This window comes from Scyliorhinus canicula, chromosome 13 (assembly GCF_902713615.1).
Source record: "Scyliorhinus canicula chromosome 13, sScyCan1.1, whole genome shotgun sequence".
Lineage (NCBI taxonomy): Eukaryota > Metazoa > Chordata > Chondrichthyes > Carcharhiniformes > Scyliorhinidae > Scyliorhinus > Scyliorhinus canicula.
The window spans coordinates 2,586,877-2,606,374 of NC_052158.1; the positions used below are offsets into that span (position 1 = coordinate 2,586,877).

The 19,498-nt window shown below is 48.7% G+C and overlaps 2 protein-coding genes across 2 annotated transcripts in view; both read right to left on the reverse strand.

Annotated features, from left to right (window-relative positions):
• Nucleotides 1-486: 486 nt before the first annotated feature.
• On the reverse strand, nt 487-2,851 carry LOC119976049 (heat shock 70 kDa protein 1A-like). The gene has a single exon (XM_038816164.1). The coding sequence runs from the start codon at nt 2,715-2,717 to the stop codon at nt 786-788; it is 1,932 nt and encodes a 643-aa protein (XP_038672092.1). The 5' UTR covers nt 2,718-2,851; the 3' UTR covers nt 487-785.
• The window catches only part of LOC119976050 (heat shock 70 kDa protein 1A-like), a 39,010-nt gene continuing 19,998 nt past the window's right edge, over nt 487-19,498 (reverse strand). Inside the window, exon 2 of the mRNA XM_038816166.1 lies at nt 487-782. The gene's annotated coding sequence lies outside the window, so the exon portion shown is untranslated. The remainder of the gene's footprint in view (nt 783-19,498) is intronic.

The following is a 19,498-nucleotide window of genomic DNA, read 5'->3' on the forward strand; positions in this document are numbered from 1 at the left end:
AAATTAGAAAGCAATAAACTATCTAGAATCTACAGTGCAAAAATAGGCTACTCGGCCCATCGCGTCTGCATCGGCCCTTGGAAAGAGCACCCTGCTTAAGCCCACACCTCCACCCTATCCCCATGACACAGCAACCCCACCTATCCTTTTTGGACACTAAGGGAAATTGATCATGGCCAATCCACCTAACCCGCACATCTTTGGACTTGTGGGAGGAAAGCGGAGCACCCGGAGGAAACCCACGCACACACGGGGAGAACGTGCAGACTCCGCACAGACAGTGACCCAAGCCGGGAATCGAACCTGGGACCCTGGAGCTGTGAAGCAACAGTGCGAGTCACTGTGCTGCCATGCCACCCTATAGTTGGCTGTTGCAACAGTAATAATGGGAAGTGGTTGACAAATTAAGGTGGGCTGAATTGTTAATCTGTGCAACTAAACACGAATGTACCAGGAAGAAAGAAAAGAGAACGAGTATAAAACAAGTTAATTGAAAATTTCAGATTTAATTTCACACAATTAAATAGTAGCACAAACAACATTCATTTATGGAAAATTGACAGAGTTAAAATATGTCCAGGCACCTCACAATAACTAAGAACGATAGCAAATATGCATCATATACATAAAAAACATTTCCTTTCCTTCAAACTTAATGGAACAAAGGCACAGCAAGATGTTAAATAAGAACCTCACTTGTCCAACATTTTAGGAAAAATCAATGTCCATATAACCATTTGTGCAATATTTAATTCAAGGCATTAAACAAAGTTAATTCCGGCCTTTCAATCCACCTCCTCCACAGTGGGTCCTGTGGGATAGGCATTCCCAGCCTGGGATCGGCAAGAGCTCCCAGCTGCTGCTGCTGCTCCTCCTTGGTACAGGTCGGCAATGATGGGATTGCAGAGTTTTTCCAGCTCTTTCAGCTGGAACTCAAACTCCTCCTTCTCTACCATCTGATTGTTCTCCAGCCACTGTATTGCCTGCTCACACTGCTCAATGATTTTCTTCTTATCTGCCTCACTGATCTGATTCCTCACACTCTGCTCCTCCACCCAGCTCTTCATGTTGAAGGCGTATGACTCCAGGGAGTTCTTGGCTGCGATCCTCTGTCGCTGGACTTCATCCTGGCTTTTGTACTTTTCTGCTTCCTGCACCATCCTCTCAATCTCCTCCTTGCTCAGCCGGCCCTTGTCGTTGCTGATGGTGATTTTGTTGGATTGGCCGGTGCTCTTGTCAACAGCAGAAACATTGAGGATGCCGTTGGCATCAATGTCAAAGGTGACCTCGATCTGTGGCACCCCACGGGGGGCAGGGGCAATGCCACTCAACTCAAATTTGCCCAGGAGGTTGTTGTCCTTGGTCATGGCTCTCTCTCCTTCGTACACCTGAATGAGGACCCCGGGCTGGTTCTCAGAGTAGGTGCTGAAGGTCTGGGTCTGCTTGGTGGGAATGGTGGTGTTACGCTTGATGAGTGTGGTCATCACCCCTCCTGCGGTCTCGAGACCCAGAGACAGGGCAGCGACATCCAGGAGAAGTAAATCCTGGACATTCTCCGACTGATCCCCCATCAGAACAGCCGCTTGGACAGCCGCCCCATAGGCCACGGCTTCATCAGGATTGATGCTCTTGTTCAGCTCTTTGCCGTTGAAGAAATCTTGCAGCAGTTTCTGGACCATGGGGATGCGAGTGGAGCCCCCGACCAAGACCACATCGTGGATGTGTGATTTCTCCATCTTGGCGTCTCTCAGAGCTTTCTCCACTGGTTCCAGAGTGCCTCTGAACAGGTCAGAATTCAGCTCCTCAAACCGAGCCCTGGTGATGGAGGTGTAAAAGTCTATGCCTTCAAACAGAGAGTCAATCTCAATACTGGCTTGGGTGCTGGAAGACAGGGTTCTCTTGGCTCTCTCGCAGGCTGTCCTCAGTCTCCTGACCGCCCTCTTGTTCTCACTGATGTCCTTCTTGCATTTACGCTTGAACTCCTCAATGAAGTGACTGACCATGCGGTTATCAAAGTCCTCTCCTCCCAAGTGGGTGTCACCCGCTGTGGATTTCACCTCAAAGATCCCGTCGTCAATGGAGAGAACAGACACGTCGAAGGTGCCACCTCCCAAGTCAAAGATGAGAACATTGTGTTCCCCTCTGCCCTTCTTGTCCAGGCCGTAGGCAATGGCAGCTGCTGTTGGCTCATTGATGACACGGAGGACATTGAGGCCAGCGATCACCCCGGCATCCTTGGTTGCCTGGCGCTGGGAGTCATTGAAGTAAGCAGGCACAGTGATGACAGCGTTGGTGACGGTGTGTCCCAGGTAGGCCTCAGCCGTCTCCTTCATCTTAGTCAGCACCATGGAGGAGATCTCCTCAGGGTTAAAGGTTTTATCCTCCCCCTTGTACTCGACCTTCACCTTGGGCTTCCCCGCCTGGTTCACCACCTGGAAGGGCCAGTGCTTCATGTCAGACTGGACCAGCGGGTCGTCAAACCTCCTCCCGATGAGCCTCTTGGCATCAAAGATGGTGTTGGGTGGGTTGAGAGCCACCTGATTCTTGGCAGCGTCTCCGATGAGCCTCTCGGTGTCGTTGAAGGCCACGTAGCTGGGGGTGGTGCGGTTGCCCTGGTCATTGGCGATGATCTCCACCTTGCCGTGCTGGAAGACCCCCACGCAGGAGTAGGTGGTGCCCAGGTCAATGCCAATGGCTGTTCCTTTAGCTGGTGGCATCTTGAGTCCTGATCCAAGCCGAGTGAATTCAGTCGCTGCTGCTGCTGCTGCTGCTGCTGTGAAGTTTTGCTGATGCAGTGATCCAGTTGCCACCTGCTCTGTGCTCCGGGCGGGAGGGTGATTGTGACTGGGAGCCGCTCAGCTCTTGTCCTTTATATCGGCTGAGAGCGGCCGAGTGGCGGCGCCCGGAGGCTGATTGACGGCGGCACGGACCAATGGGGGCGGGGGAGGTGACGTCCCGCGGAATGTTCGGAAGCGGCGGCCAATGAGAGCGCGGGGCGGTGATGTCACCGCGGAATGTTGGCCAATGAGAGCGCGGGGCGGTGATGTCACCGCGGAATGTTGGCCAATGAGAGCGCGGCGGGCGGGCGGCAGGCGGAGAGTTGGAGAGTTTTGTGGAAGGTTCGAGTCCCGGGAAGAAAGTTGTGGAAAGTTGCGGGAGGCGGGGACGGGAATGGACTGTGAGCAGCGGGAAGCGGCTGGAAGCGGGAAGGAGGAGCGGAGCAAAGGGGGCATTGTTGGTCAGCGCCGGCCAGGGTGATGCCAACCCTCCCGGACTGGCCGGGAGTCTCCCGGAATTGGGGAGAGATCTTGGGAGCAAATCCTGGAGAGGGGGAAGGAAACATGGAGCATTTAACAAGTTGATCTTTTTCATCACTTAACACATTCCAAATTTCTTTCTCAATTTTTGTTTTTAAGAATCCCTCTGTGCAGGAGGCCATTCAGCCCCAATTCTTTACTCCCCCAAGTCCCAATATGTCTGCGCCAATTGGATTAAACTCAGCTATTTAAGTGTAGTAAGGCAAAATGTTTTTCTCTGCATACACACACAGAAAGAAGTCTTACAACATCAGGTTAAAGTCCAACAAGTGTGTTTCAAACACTGGCTTTCGGAGGACTGCTCCTTCCTCCGGTGATGTTTCCTCAGCAATTGCTGTGCATTTCTCAACCGGGGGACTGCCCGGTTTGGAGCAACGGAGGGGGGGGGGGGGGTGGAATGAGTTCCCCAGCACATCTTCGGGGCACCCCCAGTTATGCTGTCCCTAATCGCAGCTGTTATATGTATGGTAATTGTGTTATGGTAAAGGTAAAGCCGCTATAGTCCCAGATGACCAGAGGCTTCTTTCCCCCTTGAGGGGGGAGAGCTGACTGGTGGTGATTTAACCTGAGGATCACCACACCTCAGGAGAGGGGCAAGGTTGAGAAGGCTGGGCCGTCATGAATAACCTCGGCCGGTACGGGTTTTGAACCCACGCTGCTGGCATCTCTGCATCATAAACCAGCTGTCCAGCCAACACACATGCATCTCACTCAGCTAGAAATGTTATCTCTGCATATTTATCCATTCATATCAATAATTACACATAGGATTGAAAACTTTGAAATCAAACGAAGGTTTTATTCAAGTCGAAATGACTTGCTTCCCATTTACATATTGTAATAGTTTGAACAGGGAGACGACTTGCGGTCAATCAAAGTTCCCTTACCAGCCTCCCCGGACAGGCGCCGGAATGTGGCGACTAGGGGCTTTTCACAGTAACTTCATTGACGCCTACTCGTGACAATAAGCGATTTTCATTTCATTTCAAGTTGCAGACATAATCAGGTCCACAAATGGAGGCTAACATGTTTACTCAGCACCCAGCACAGGTTATATTGGGCCTGTGTTGTTCCTCGTGTCTTAATAAAGCTCGCAGTCTCAAGTGTGGAGAAGATGCTTTATTGTGGGTTCGTTCAGTTTCCAGAGCTCGACCTAGAACTACCTTCCAGTGCTAACTACCAGCTTTGCTTGCTGTGTGTCCTGCTTACCAGCCCCCCTGCTGTGAAGAGTGTGTCCTCACTTCCTGTCCTGATCTATTTATATGGCTCTCCCGTGCTCCCTCTAGTGGTCGCTCAGTTGTGTTGCACCTGGTTAACTTGTGATCACCACATCCCCCTTTTTCTCTTAACATATTTTCTGAACATCGTTAAAGAAAATTGTACATCCTGTCCCAGTGTATTTATAGCTCTCCCGCTCGTGTTTGCTCTGTTGTTTTTGTATCTGGTCAATCTACGATCACCACATCCCCCTCTTTCTCATTACATAGTTTCTGTACATCATTAAGGAAAATTATACAAAACAGTAACTTATGATATGCGTATCTATACAAGTGATGATGCTATTGCCTTGGTTAACAAAGCCAATGTATTTATATGTCCAAACTTAATAAACACATTTATGAGTCCAAACTTGATGAATTTGTTCAGAGCTTTTTCTTTTTTTCTTTTTGTTGTTGATGACGTGGTGATATTGATATTGCAAGTCCGCTGTGAATGTTGTTGGTGTTCCTTGTTATCTTAAGTACCCAATGCGTCATCCCGAGGTGTTTGCATGGTCACATCACTGATGTTGACTGGCATGGACTTTTTTTTGTGCTTGTGGTGTTGATTTATTGTCTCATCCGCCTTGGATGCTGGTGTGCTTGCTTGTTCTGGAGCAGACGTGAGTTTGTGCGATTCGTTGTCATCCCATGACATGTTTGTAGTCTTGTTATCGTTTTGCAGTGTGCTGTGGCATCGTCCATCATGTGCCAAGTAGTACCATTGTGTACAAGTCGTTGTTTCATTGCTGTTGTTTCTGTCGTTCCTGTTTTTTGTTGTTTCCGTTGCCGTACTTGTCGCTGTTTTTGTCGTTTCCGTCTTTGTTGTTGTCGCTATCTTTGCTCCTGACTTTGTTGTGTTTGTTGCCCTTCTTGTTGTTTCTGCCTCTGTCGTTGTCGCTATCTTTGTGCCTGACGTTGTTGTTTGTCTTGTTGCGCTTCATGTTGCTTTTATTCTTGCTGTTGTCGTTCTCGTTTCTGCTGTGCTTCTTGCTATTGTTGTTTGTCTTGTCGCGCTTCATGTTGCTTTTCTTCTTGCTGTTGTCGTTCTCGTTTCTGCTGTGCTTCTTGCTATTGTTGTTGGTCTTGTCGCGCTTCATGGTGTTTTTGTTCTTGCTGTGTTTCTTTTGACTTTTGTTTTTCTTGTTATACTCTATGAGTGTCCCGAGTGGATAATTTGAGTCATTGAGCATTCCGTCTCGCGAGTGGTGCGAATGATCTGATGTTGCATCGGTGCAGGTGACATCAATCAGTTGTGGAGAATTGGATTCCGCATCTTTGCTTTCTTGGTGCTCGTCTTCCGGAGTCAAAGTCTTCTTGATTACATTTGACGCGGTGTCTGTGGACTCTCGGCGCTCCTCTTCTGGAGTCCAAATCTGCATGATTTCAGTTGACGTGGTTTCTCTAGACTCTTGGTGCTCCGCTTCTGGAGTTAAAATCTTCATGATTTCTGTTGATGTTATCTCACTGGACTCCAGGTGCTCCTCTTCTGGAGTCAAAATCTGCATGGTTTCTTTTTGTTTGATGTCTCTGGACTCCAGGTGCTCCTCTTCTGGAGTCAGAATCTGCATGGTTTCTTTCGGCATTGTCTGTGTGGACTCCAGGTGCTCCTCTTCTGGAGTCAAAATCTGCATGTTTTCTTTTGGCGTTGTCTCTCTGGGCTCCAGGTGCTCCTCTTCTGGAGTCAAAATCTGCATGTTTTCTTTCGGCATCGTCTCTCTGGACTGTTGGGTGGCCCGACTCTGTGCTTCTGTACAGACAAGCTGAGAACTGTCAGTCTCACTGTGATCCTGTACGTCGAGTGCGAGCACCTTGTTACTGTTTTCACTCTGTGCGTCGGTACAGACAAGCTGAGAACTGTCAGTCTCACTGTGATCCTGTACGTTGAGTGTGATCACCTTGTCACTGTCTTCGCATGCAGTGGGCAGAGGTGCATTGTCTTCTTCTTGTTCCTGTGAGCGTGTTGGACTTTCATAGTCCGCTCTTTCTTCTTGTTCCTGTGAGCTTGGTAGACTTTCATAGTCTGCTTGCGGTTGCTCAGGTACAGCGGGTTTACCTTCATGGTCTTGTTCATGCTTGGTGTCCGCCCGGGAGTGTTTGCTTGCATCCCTGTTGGCGTCTTTCATCACTCGCACTGTGGAGCCTGTCATCGCTCGCTCCGTGGAGTCTTCCTGTGCTCTCTGTGTGGCGTCGTCTTCGTCTTGGGTATTGCTGTCATCCAATGTATCGACGAGCTGCCATGGCACCATGGTGTTGGATTCATCCACCATGAGTAGAGTCGTGTTGAGCTTTGCAACGGTGTCGCTGATGCTGTGATCAGCATGTCCAAATAACTCCTCCATGTCTGAGTAGTATTCTTTGAAACCCATTTCATCTTCGTTGGCTTCTTCTACCACGAGTTGATTCGTGTTGAACTTTGCGACCGTGTCGCTGATGCTGTGATAAGCATATCCGACTGACTCAGCTGTGTCTGAGTAGTATTCTCCGAAAACCAAATCATCCTGGTTGGATTCTTCTACCACGAGTTGATTCGTGTTGAACTTTGCGACCGTGTCGCTGATGCTGTGATAAGCATATCCGACTGACTCAGCCATGTCTGAGTAGTATTCTTTGAAAACCAAATCATCTTGGTTGGATTCATCTACCACGAGTTGGTTCGTGTTGTGCTTTCGACCGTGTCGCTGATGCTGTGATAAGCATATCCGACTGACCCAGTCAGGTCTGAGAGGTAATCGTCGAAAAACAAATCATCTTTTGTTGTTTCGGAATTCTTTTTGTTCGCTTCACTGTGTGTGGTGAAGGCAGCTTTTTCCAAGGTTTTGTGCAAGTTGTTTTTAACTGTTGGTTTAAGTTCAGGCGTTTTTTGTGTTCTGAGGCAAGAAAATTTGGTTTTACCACTTTAAGTGTCTTGTTTTCAATTTTCGGGCATTTCCCTTTTAAGTGGGCGTGGTCAGGATTCTCAGACGTCATGACGTCACGCGTAGGAACGACTTGCACATGCGCAAATCGGCTTTCTTTCCTTGTGCGGTTCGGTGTCCATTGCGCATGCGCGGCTTGCGCATGCGCATGACGGTCCGCGACGAAGACTTTTTTTTGACTGCGCATGCGCGGCTTGCGCATGCGCATAACGACCCGCGACGCGATCTTTTGTAAACTGCGCATGCGCGACTTCCGGTCCCGGCGCATGCGCGACTTCCGGTTCCGGCGCATGCGCAACTTCCGGTTCCGGCGCATGCACAGACGCGATTTGTAGTTCTTTGCTTACCATAGACTGCAAAATGTGCTCCGACGCCATTTTATCGCGGATTTCAGCGTTTTTTCTTTCTAAAAGTTGTAAGTTACCTTTTCTTTCCGATCTGGACTGGATTTCAGCGTTTTGGCTTTGTGAAAAATTCATGTTATTTCTTCTTTTTGATCTGTACTGTGCATTCGCGATTTCCTGATCTTTTTGTGATTTTTTAAGTCTTGCATCACTCAGTCTCTGTGCAGGTTGGACTGTGAGCATGCCTTGCTGTTCAAATTTCTCACAGTACTCTTCAAATTTGTTTAGTAACGTTTGTAAGCTGTTCCTGTATTCACCTTTTGAGTGTTTAAATCCATTATACACTTTCCTATTGACAGGCCCTTCGATGAGAATTGCTATTTTAATTTTGTCTGAGGCTTCTGCAACATCATTAGCTATGAGATAAAAATCGAACATTTGTTTAAACCTTTTCCAGACATTTCTTACATTACCAGTCGTGTCCAGCTGAGGTGGGTATCCATGCCACATCCTCGAATTAGCGATGTCTTCCCCAGTCAAATGTCCAGTAGGAGATTTCCATGCCATTTTGTGCTTTCTGTATCTGCAGCTGAGTTGTCCTGTCGTAAGCGTCCTGAAATCACTGCTGGTACCATGTGTTGTTCCTCGTGTCTTAATAAAGCTCGCAGTCTCAAGTGTGGAGAAGATGCTTTATTGTGGGTTCGTTCAGTTTCCAGAGCTCGACCTAGAACTACCTTCCAGTGCTAACTACCAGCTTTGCTTGCTGTGTGTCCTGCTTACCAGCCCCCCTGCTGTGAAGAGTGTGTCCTCACTTCCTGTCCTGATCTATTTATATGGCTCTCCCGTGCTCCCTCTAGTGGTCGCTCAGTTGTGTTGCATCTGGTTAACTTGTGATCACCACATCCCCCTTTTTCTCTTAACATATTTTCTGAACATCGTTAAAGAAAATTGTACATCCTGTCCCAGTGTATTTATAGCTCTCCCGCTCGTGTTTGCTCTGTTGTTTTTGTATCTGGTCAATCTACGATCACCACAGGGCCCAGTGTTAATTTGCTGATGTAGCTCAGGGTGAGCGTCAGTGTGTGTGACACCACTCAATGTCTGTGTGTATGTACATTATGTATTTACGTATATCCTGTTTTTTTTATGCATGGAACAATCTATCTGGACTGTATGCAGAACAATGCTTTTCACTGTACCTCTGTACACATGACAATAAATCATATCCAATCCAAACCCAAAATGTGAATGCAGACAGCATAACCTACAAGGTACAGTCGAACATTGTGAAGGCCGTTCTGCTCGCCTGCTGCTGACACCAAGCACTGACACCCCAATACAGAACAGGAATTAGCCTCTGTAAATCTGGCCCACTCAACAGACTGCGCCCATTCCCTGCTAACCGGATCACTGTCAACTTCATTTCAGAATTACTTGAAACAAAATGGAATCAATTATCGACTAAGGTTAGAAATCAGGACAAGCGAAAAGCAGAAAGGATAGGATTTCTCATGTCTGCTATAACAACCCTAACATTTAAAAAAAGGTGTCAGGAAACTGAGGTCTTTGGCGAATAGAAGAACTGGAATGTAGTTCCGGGGTGGGCAGTCCGGGAGCCATGTGCGGCCCATGAGACACTTTGTTGGTTGACCCTTTCCCACGTAAAGGGGCACCATTCCGCCGATTCCTGACCACGTAGCTTTTCTCTCACCGTTGTGAAGAGATTCGCACGTAAAACAAGGGCAAGTGAAGTGAGGCGTGTGCTAATCGCACACAACATTGACTGTGAGAGCCGTGCGCTCCCTCTGCATCTTTTGTTTGAAGTTGATGGACAGTTCCATTAATATATAAACGATTATGCATTTTCTCCAACTTGTTCTCAAATATGCAACATGTATTCAATCTTATACACAGAGTCTGGTTAGAGAACAAGCCTGATTTGAACCTTGCGGCCCACCCAATTAGAGGGCCACTCATTAGCCTAGGTTGCCCATCACTGATATGGTACCATTGGTAATCTCAGGATGCCCAAACATGTTTTACAGACAGTGAAGTGCCAGTCATTGCTGTAATTTGGGGAGCAGAAGCTATTTTGTACACAGCTCCCAAGTGATGCACAAATGACTGATCATCCTGTTTTTTAGTGCTGGTCATTGTGAATTATCTATTGGCCAGTGTTTCGGGAGGAACCCCCCCTCCTGGGTTTGAAATGACTGCTGTGGGATCTTTCCTGCCGAGTTGAGAAGGCGGATGGACACTCCAGTCAATGTCTGGGCTGAAAGCTGAACGATCAGACTGTGCAGCACTTCCTCAGTGCGGCTGAGTGGGCGGCGCCCGGAGGCTGATTGACGGCGGCGCGGACCAATGAGGGCGCGCAATGAGGATGATGACACCTCGGAATATTGGCCAATGAGAGCGCGGGGCGGTGATGTCACTGTGGAATGTTAGCCAATGAGAGCGCGAGGCTGTGATGTCACCGCGGAATGTTGGCCAATGAGAGCGCGGGGCGGTGATGTCACCGCGGAATGTTGGCCAATGAGAGCGCGGGGCGGTGATGTCACCGCGGAATGTTGGCCAATGAGAGCGCGGCGGGCGGGCGGCAGGCGGAGAGTTGGAGAGTTTTGTGGAAGGTTCGAGTCCCGGGAAGAAAGTTGTGGAAAGTTGCGGGAGGCGGGGACGGGAATGGACTGTGAGCAGCGGGAAGCGGCTGGAGGCGGGAAGGAGGAGCGGAGCAAAGAGAACATTGTTGGTCAGCGCCAGCCAGGGTGATGCCAACCCTCCCGGACTGGCCGGGAGTCTCCCGGAATTGGGAACAGATCTTGGGAGCAAATCCTGGAGAGGGGGAAGGAAACATGGAGCATTGAACAAGTTGATCTTTTTCATCTTTCAACACAACACCTTTGTTATAAAGTGATTGCATTTGGGGCCAAAGGGTATTTTGCTGCCAGTGATGAATAATTTCCATTTGCAAGATGATGGGCCCTGAGAATTGAAATGCTGTGTGACAGAGTGTGGGAGTGGGGTTCATAGGGGACAGGACATCTTGGATTAAAATTTGCAGCAATATATCTGTACGGAGTTGGCAATTCCAGCTGCCAACACCTCGATGCCCCCCTGGCAACTGTATGAGACGGTGCCAGGCTGGTCATAATTTTGGTGTCAAACTTCGGGCCGAGATGATCCTCTGACACCTCTGTGTGCCTTGTTGCAGGTTCCGGGGTTTAGGTGTTTTAGTAAGCTCAGAGAAAGGGGCAAAAGAGGGGGAGGTGTGGCGCTGCTAGTCAAGGACAGTATTACGGTGGCGGAAAGGATGCTAGATGGGGACTCTTCTTCTGAGGTAGTATGGGCTGAGGTTAGAAACAGGAAAGGAGAGGTCACCCTGTTGGGAGTTTTCTATAGGCCACCTAATAGTTCTAGGGATGTAGAGGAAAGGATGGCGAAGATGATTCTGGAAAAGAGCGAAAGTAACAGGGTAGTTGTTATGGGAGACTTTAACTTTCCAAATATTGAATGGAAAAGATATAGTTCGAGTACATTAGATGGGTCGTTCTTTGTACAATGTGTGCAGGAGGGTTTCCTGACACAATATGTTGACAGGCCAACAAGAGGCGAGGCCACATTGGATTTGGTTTTGGGTAATGAACCAGGCCAGGTGTTAGATCTGGAGGTAGGTGAGCACTTTGGAAACAGTGACCACAATTCGGTGACCTTTACGTTAGTGATGGAAAGGGATAAGTATACCCCGCAGGGCAAGAGTTATAGCTGGGGGAAGGGCAATTATGATGCCATTAGACATGACTTAGGATGTGTTGGTTGGAGAAGTAGGCTGCAAGGGTTGGGCACACTGGATATGTGGAGCTTGTTCAAGGAACAGCTATTGCATGTTCTTGATAAGTACGTACCAGTCAGGCAGGGAGGAAGGGGTCGAGCGAGGGAACCGTGGTTTACCAAAGAAGTGGAATCTCTTGTTAAGAGGAAGAAGGAGGCCTATGTGAAGATGAGGCGTGAAGTTTCAGTTGGGGCGCTTGATAGTTACAAGGAAGCGAGGAAGGATCTAAAGAGAGAGCTGAGACGAGCAAGGAGGGGACATGAGAAGTCTTTGGCAGGTAGGATCAAGGAAAACCCAAAAGCTTTCTATAGGTATGTCAGGAATAAAAGAATGACTAGGGTAAGAGTAGGGCCAGTCAAGGACAGTGGTGGGAAGGTGTGTGTGGAGGCTGAGGAGATAAGCGAGATACTAAATGAATACTTTTCGTCAGTATTCACTCAAGAAAAAGATAATATTGTGGAGGAGAATGCTGAGACCCAGGTTATTAGAATAGATGGCATTGAGGTGCGTAGGGAAGAAGTGTTGGCAATTCTGGACAAGGTGAAAATAGATAAGTCCCCGGGGCCGGATGGGATTTATCCTAGGATTCTCTGGGAAGCCAGGGAAGAGATTGCTGAGCCTTTGGCTTTGATTTTTAGGTCATCATTGGCTACAGGAATAGTGCCAGAGGACTGGAGGATAGCAAATGTGGTCCCTTTGTTCAAGAAGGGGAGTAGAGATAACCCCGGTAACTATAGGCCGGTGAGCCTAACGTCTGTGGTGGGTAAGGTCTTGGAGAGGATTATAAAAGATACGATTTATAATCATCTAGATAGGAATAATATGATTAGGGCTGGTCAGCATGGTTTAGTGAAGGGTAGGTCATGCCTCACAAACCTTATCGAGTTCTTTGAGAAGGTGACTGAACAGGTAGACGAGGGTAGAGCAGTTGATGTGGTGTATATGGATTTCAGTAAAGCGTTTGATAAGCTTCCCCACAGTCGGCTATTGCAGAAAATACGGAGGCTGGGGATTGAGGGTGATTTAGAGATGTGGATCAGAAATTGGCTAGTTGAAAGAAGACAGAGAGTGGTAGTTGATGGGAAATGTTCAGAATGGAGTTCAGTTACGAGTGGCGTACCACAAGGATCTGTTCTGGGGCCGTTGCTGTTTGTCATTTTTATAAATGACCTAGAGGAGGGTGCAGAAGGATGGGTGAGTAAATTTGCAGACGACACTAAAGTCGGTGGAGTTGTAGACAGTGCGGAAGGATGTTGCAGGTTACAGAGGGACATAGATTTTTTTTTTTTTTATAAATTTAGATTACCCAATTATTTTTTCTATTAAGGGGCAATTTAGCGTGGCCAATCCACCTACTCTGCACATTTTTGGGTTGTGGGGGCGAAACCCACGCAGACACGGGGAGAATGTGCAAACTCCACACGGACAGTGACCCAGAGCCGGGATCGAACCTGGGACCTCAGCGCCGTGAGGCGGTTATGCTAACCACTAGGCCACCGTGCTGCCCTCAGAGGGACATAGATAAGCTGCAGAGCTGGGCTGAGAGGTGGCAAATGGAGTTTAATGTGGAGAAGTGTGAGGTGATTCACTTTGGAAAGAATAACAGGAATGCGGAATATTTGGCTAATGATAAAATTCTTGGTAGTGTGGATGAGCAGAGGGATCTCGGTGTCCATGTACATAGATCCCTGAAAGTTGCCACCCAGGTTGATAGGGTTGTGAAGAAGGCCTATGGTGTGTTGGCCTTTATTGGTAGAGGGATTGAGTTCCGGAGCCATGAGGTCATGTTGCAGTTGTACAAAACTCTAGTACGGCCGCATTTGGAGTATTGCGTACAGTTCTGGTCGCCTCATTATAGGAAGGACGTGGAAGCTTTGGAACGGGTGCAGAGGAGATTTACCAGGATGTTGCCTGGTATGGAGGGAAAATCTTATGAGGAAAGGCTGATGGACTTGAGGTTGTTTTCGTTAGAGAGAAGAAGGTTAAGAGGTGACTTAATAGAGGCATACAAAATGATCAGAGGGTTAGATAGGGTGGACAGCGAGAGCCTTCTCCCGCGGATGGAGGTGGCTAGCACGAGGGGACATAGCCTTAAATTGAGGGGTAATAGATATAGGACAGAGGTCAGAGGTGGGTTTTTTACGCAAAGAGTGGTGAGGCCGTGGAATGCCCTACCTGCAACAGTAGTGAACTCGCCAACATTGAGGGCATTTAAAAGTTTATTGGATAAGCATATGGATGATAAGGGCATAGTGTAGGTTAGATGGCCTTTAGTTTTTTTTTCCATGTCGGTGCAACATCGAGGGCCGAAGGGCCTGTACTGCGCTGTATCGTTCTATGTTCTATGTTCTATCACTATGACGCTGTATTTCCATCTCCAAGCCATTGCTCAACTTCGTCCATGCCACAGATATTTTCATTTGTGTCTTTGCTACCGTTAGACTGACTATTCCGACACACATCAGGCTGGCCTGCCACATGAGATCATTCCAAACTCTGCTGTGTCTGTCTTAACTCTCATCAAGTCCTGTTCCTCACCACTGCTTTCCTCACTGACCTACATCGACTCCAACTCAGTCAAAATCCTTCATTCTAAAACTCTCAACCTGGTTTTCAAATGTCTCCTTTCCCTTGCTCTCACAGATGAAATAGGAGCAGCAGTAGTCCATTCGGCCCCTCCAACCTGCCCCACCATTCACAAAGATCATGGCTGACCTGTTTGTCTTTCCAAATCTGCAATTCCCATCCACACCGAAAAACCTTTGATTCCCTTACCCAACAAGAATCTTATCTACCTCCACTTTAAAAGAATTCAGTTTCCCCGCTTTCACCGCCTTGTGAGAGATCCAAGATCTCACAACCCTGCTGTCCCCAAAGTCACACAATCCTGCTTTCCCCAAAGTCACACAACCCTGCTTTCCCCAAAGTCACACAACCCTGCTTTCCCCAAAGTCACACAACCCTGCTGTCCCCAAAGTCACACAACCCTACTGTCCCCAAAGTCACACAACCCTGCTGTCCTCAAAGTCACACAACCCTACTGTCCCCAAAGTCACACAACCCTGCTGTCCCCAAAGTCACACAACCCTACTGTCCCCAAAGTCACACAACCCTGCTGCCCCCAAAGTCACACAACCTTGCTGTCCCCAAAGTCACACAACCCTGCTGTCCCCAAAGTCACACAACCCTGCTGTCCCCAAAGTCACACAACCTTGCTGTCCCCAAAGTCACACAACCCTGCTGTCCCCAAAGTCACACAACCCTGCTGTCCCCAAAGTCACACAACCCTGCTTTCCCCAAAGTCACACAACCCTGCTTTCCCCAAAGTCACACAACCCTGCTCTCCCCAAAGTCACACAACCTTGCTTTCCCCAAAGTCACACAACCCTGCTGTCCCCAAGTCACACAGCCTTGCTTTCCCCAGTCACGCAACCCTGCTGTCCCCAAAGTCACACAACCCTGCTTTCCCCAAAGTCACACAACCCTGCTTTCCCCAAAGTCACACAACCCTGCTGTCCCCAAAGTCACACAACCCTGCTGTCCTCAAAGTCACACAACCCTGCTTTCCCCAAAGTCACACAACCCTGCTGTCCCCAAAGTCTCACAACCCTGCTGTCCCCAAAGTCACACAACCCTGCTGTCCCAAAAGTCACACAACCCTGCTGTCCCCAAAGCCAGATAACTTGCTGCATCTGGATACCAACCTTTTCTGACTCATGAACTCATACAACGAGATCCCTCTGCTCCGCAGAATTCTGCAGCCGTTCTTTGCTTCAGTAAAAGTCTGCTGTTTGATTCTTGCTGGCAAAGTGAACAACTTTCACATTGTGTTCTTCTGCCACACTTTTGTCCAATTGCTCAATTTATTTCTGTACATCTGCAACCCCCTTCTGTCCTCTTCACAACATACTTTCCAATCTATCTTTGCTTCATCTGCAAATGTATTCCCTGTGCCTTTTCGCCCCTCATTGAGGTCATTGATATAAATTGTATAATGTGTAGAACTCTACACTGACCCCTCCAGTAACACCCTCCAACTAGACGTCACTACTTAAATATAAGTGGTCGCTCATTTAACACAGCGATGAAGAGAAATATATTGTCATCGAGGGTCGTGACTCTCTGGATCTTTCTTCCTCAAAAGGTCGTGGAAGCAGAGTCTATGAATATTTTTAGGGCAGAACTATCCATTGAAATCCTCCAGTGCGGCACGGTGGTGCGGTGGTCAGCATAGGACCTGGATACAATCCCGGTCCCGGGTCACTATCTGTGTGGAGTTTGCACATTCTCCACCACAACCCAAAGATGTGCTGGGTGGGTGGATTGGCCGTGCTAAATTGCTCCTTAATTGAAAAAAAATAATTGTCTACTCTAAGTTTATGAAGAAAAAAAGAATCCCCCTAAGCCATTCAGCCATCTGATCTGCACCTTCCCCTTGAAAACGCACCTTATTCAGGCCCCTATCCTAACCCCATAACCCCACTAACCGGCACATCTTTGGACAGTAAGGGGCAACTTAGCACGGCCAGTACACCTAACCTGCACATGGAACCTAGAACTAGGGCAGCACGGTAGCGATTAGCACAATTGATTCACAGCTCCAGGGTCCCAGGTTCGATTACCAGCTTGGGTCACTGTCTGTGCTGAGTCTCCACATTCACCCCGTGGCTGCGTGGGTTTCCTCCGGGTGCTCCGGTTTCCTCCCACAGTCCAAAGACGTGCAGCTTAGGTGGATTGGACATGCTAAAATGGCCCTTAGTGTCCACAATTGCTCTTAGTGTTGGGTGGGGTTACTGGGTTATGGGGATAGGGTGGAGGTGTTGACCTTGGGCAGGATGCTCTTTCCAAGAGCCGGTGCAGACTCGATGGGCCGAATGGCCTCCTTCTGCACTGTAAATTCTATGAACAGTACAGCACAGTACAGGCCTTTCGGGCCATGATGTTGTGCCGAACTAATCTGAAACCATCCATGTTACAAGCTCACCAACCTTATTCCTGATGCTCCTCGCATTGAAGTAGACACACTTCAAACCACCTGCACATCTTTGGACTGTTGGAGTAAACCGGAGCACCCGGTGGAAACCCTTGCAGACCAGGCAAGAACGTGCAATTTCCACACATACAGTGACCCAAGGTGGGAATTGAACCCTGGTCCCTGGTGCTGTGAGGCAGCAGTGCCAACCACTGTGCCATCACTGCGCTGCTGGATTGATTCTTAATTAACAATGGGGTGAAAGGGTAGTGGGCGTGGGCAGGAACGTGGGGTTGAGGTTACAATCAGATTAGCCATGATCCTATTGAATGGTGCAACAGCGTCCATGGAATTCCTACAGCGCAGGAAGAGAGTGTTTGGCCCATCGTGTCTGCATCGACCCTCTGAAAAAGCACCCTACCTAGTCCCACTCCCCCACCCATCCCTGTAAACTCATAACCATGTCACCTAACCTCCACATCTTTGGGCACAAAAGCTCAATTCATCTCTATCCATCTTCAACCACCTTATGTCCTCTTCACAACAAACTTTCCTACGTATCTTTGTGTCATCTGCAAATTTAGTCACCATGCCTTTTCTCCCCTCATCTACATCATTGATTATAAATTATAAGAAGTTGGGTACTCTGCACAGAGCCCTACAGAAACCCAGGCGTGACATCTTTGAACAGTGTGAAGAAACCGGAGCACGCGGAGGAAACCTACTGAGACACGAGGAGAACGTGCAAACCACACACAGACAGTCACCCAAGGGCAAAATTGAACCGGGATCCCTGGCGCTGTGAGGCAACCTTGCTAACTAACCACTGCACGCTGCTGGATAGGTTCTTAAAGAGCAAGGGGGTGAAAGGATATCGAGGGTAGGCTGGAATGGGGGGGTTAAGGTTACAATCAGATTCGCCATGATCTTACTGAACGGCGCAACAGGCTCCATTGAATTGAAACAGTGCAGAAAGAGGCCATTCGGCCCATTGAGTCTGCACCGACCATCTGAAAGAGAACCCGACCGAGACCCACTCCCCCTTCCTATCCCTGTCACCCCATAACCCCACCTTACATGCATGCCTTTGGACACTAAGGGGCAATTTATCCCAGCCAATCCACTAAACCTGCACATCTTTGGACTGGGGGAGGGAATCGGAGTATCTGGAGGAAACTCACACAGACACGGGGAGAACATGCAGATTTCGCACAGACAGTGAGCCAAGGCCGGAACTGAACCCGGGTCCCTGGCTCTGTCAGGCTCCTGTGCTAACCATTGAGCCACTGTGCCGTGATCGAGGGGCCGAGTGGCCTCCTCCTGGTCCTAATTCATGTGTTTGTGTTCTGCTAATCAGAAAAAACAATCAATTTTTGCTCACTCTCTGTCTTCTGCCATCCAATTGTCTATTCAATCTTCTTGACGTTAAGAATCTCGCCAAACCCCATCAACCTCTGGAATAACGATGCTCTTCTGATTCTGCCGTCTGAAGCCGAGTTGCTCTAATGCTGTTGGGCGCTCCATAGAATCATAGAAATTACAGTGCAAAAGGCGGCCATTCGGCCCATCGAGTATGCACCGGCCCTTGGAAAGAGCACCCGACTTAAGGCCACCCCTCCACCCTAGCCCTGTAACCCCTCCTTCAGCAGCCTAAACCCCAAGCTCTGAAATCCCCTCCTTCCACATCACCAGCTGTCTCTCTCTCTCCTTTACCAGCGTCATGTTAAATCCTCCATCTTTGGCCAAGTAGTCTGCAACCTGCCATAATATCGTCTGCAGTGTCTCGGTGCCACATTTTGCTTCGGTACCCTCCTGTAAACCTCCTCGAGGCGGTTTATTGAATTAGTGGGAAAATGTGAACAGAATGTGTTCCTGCTGGTGGCAGGGACAGCAGCAAAACCCCTTCTGGCGTCCAATGTCACGGTGACTGTAAAATGTACAAGATTAAACAACAGTCAATGCCAGACGTGGTTAGGCTTCATTCCGGAGTGTGGCCTTTATTCCCTTCTCTTACTTTTTTCTTGTTTGTGTGAGAGACATGAGCATCACTGGCAAGGCCACATTTAGTGAATTTCGGGGCTCGAGGGGCTGAATGGCCTCTGCTCCTGTTTCCTATGTTGCTGCCGCTGAGTGCACTTGGTGAGCAGTTGCAGAGGGCGACATTGCCACCTACTGTCCCGGCATGGAAGCTGCTGCTTCCCTGCTCCTGAACTGTCTGCTGGTTCTTCTGGAGTCGCCGTTCAGTCTACCCGTAAACGGGGCTCAGTTGGCCGGACAGCCCGTTCGTGATGCAGAGCGAGGCCAGCAGCGTGGGTTCAATTCCCGTACCGGCCGAGGTTATTCATGAAGTCCCCACCTTCCCAACCTTGTCCCTCTCCTGAGGTGTGGGTGATCCTCAGGTTAAATCACCACCAGTCAGCCTCTCCCCCCTCAAGGGGGAAAGCAGCCTATAGTCATCTTTGGTATGTTGGGCTCAGTTTGATTTGGTTTAATCTCGGAGTAGCGGACGGTGCAGAATGTGTCAATGGCGTGCCACCTGTGTGTTGTAGAGCGGACAGCAGAAACATAGACAATAAGAGCAGGTGGAGGCCATTCGGCCCTTCCATCCCGCTCCGCCATTGATTATGATCATGGCTGATCATCCAACTCAACAGCCTAATCCCGCTTTTGTCTTCTAATCTGTTGCTCGTTTTACTGGAGTGTGATTAACACGCCTCCATTTAAAGGCCGTGTGCTTAACACTACTATGGCTCTGTATGTGTAATTATGCTCGGAGTCACCAGGTGTCGTATTGAGACACCGTCACAAGTATATCAAGGTCAGGTTCAAAGTAATAAATCCATACACCGATTAGTAAGT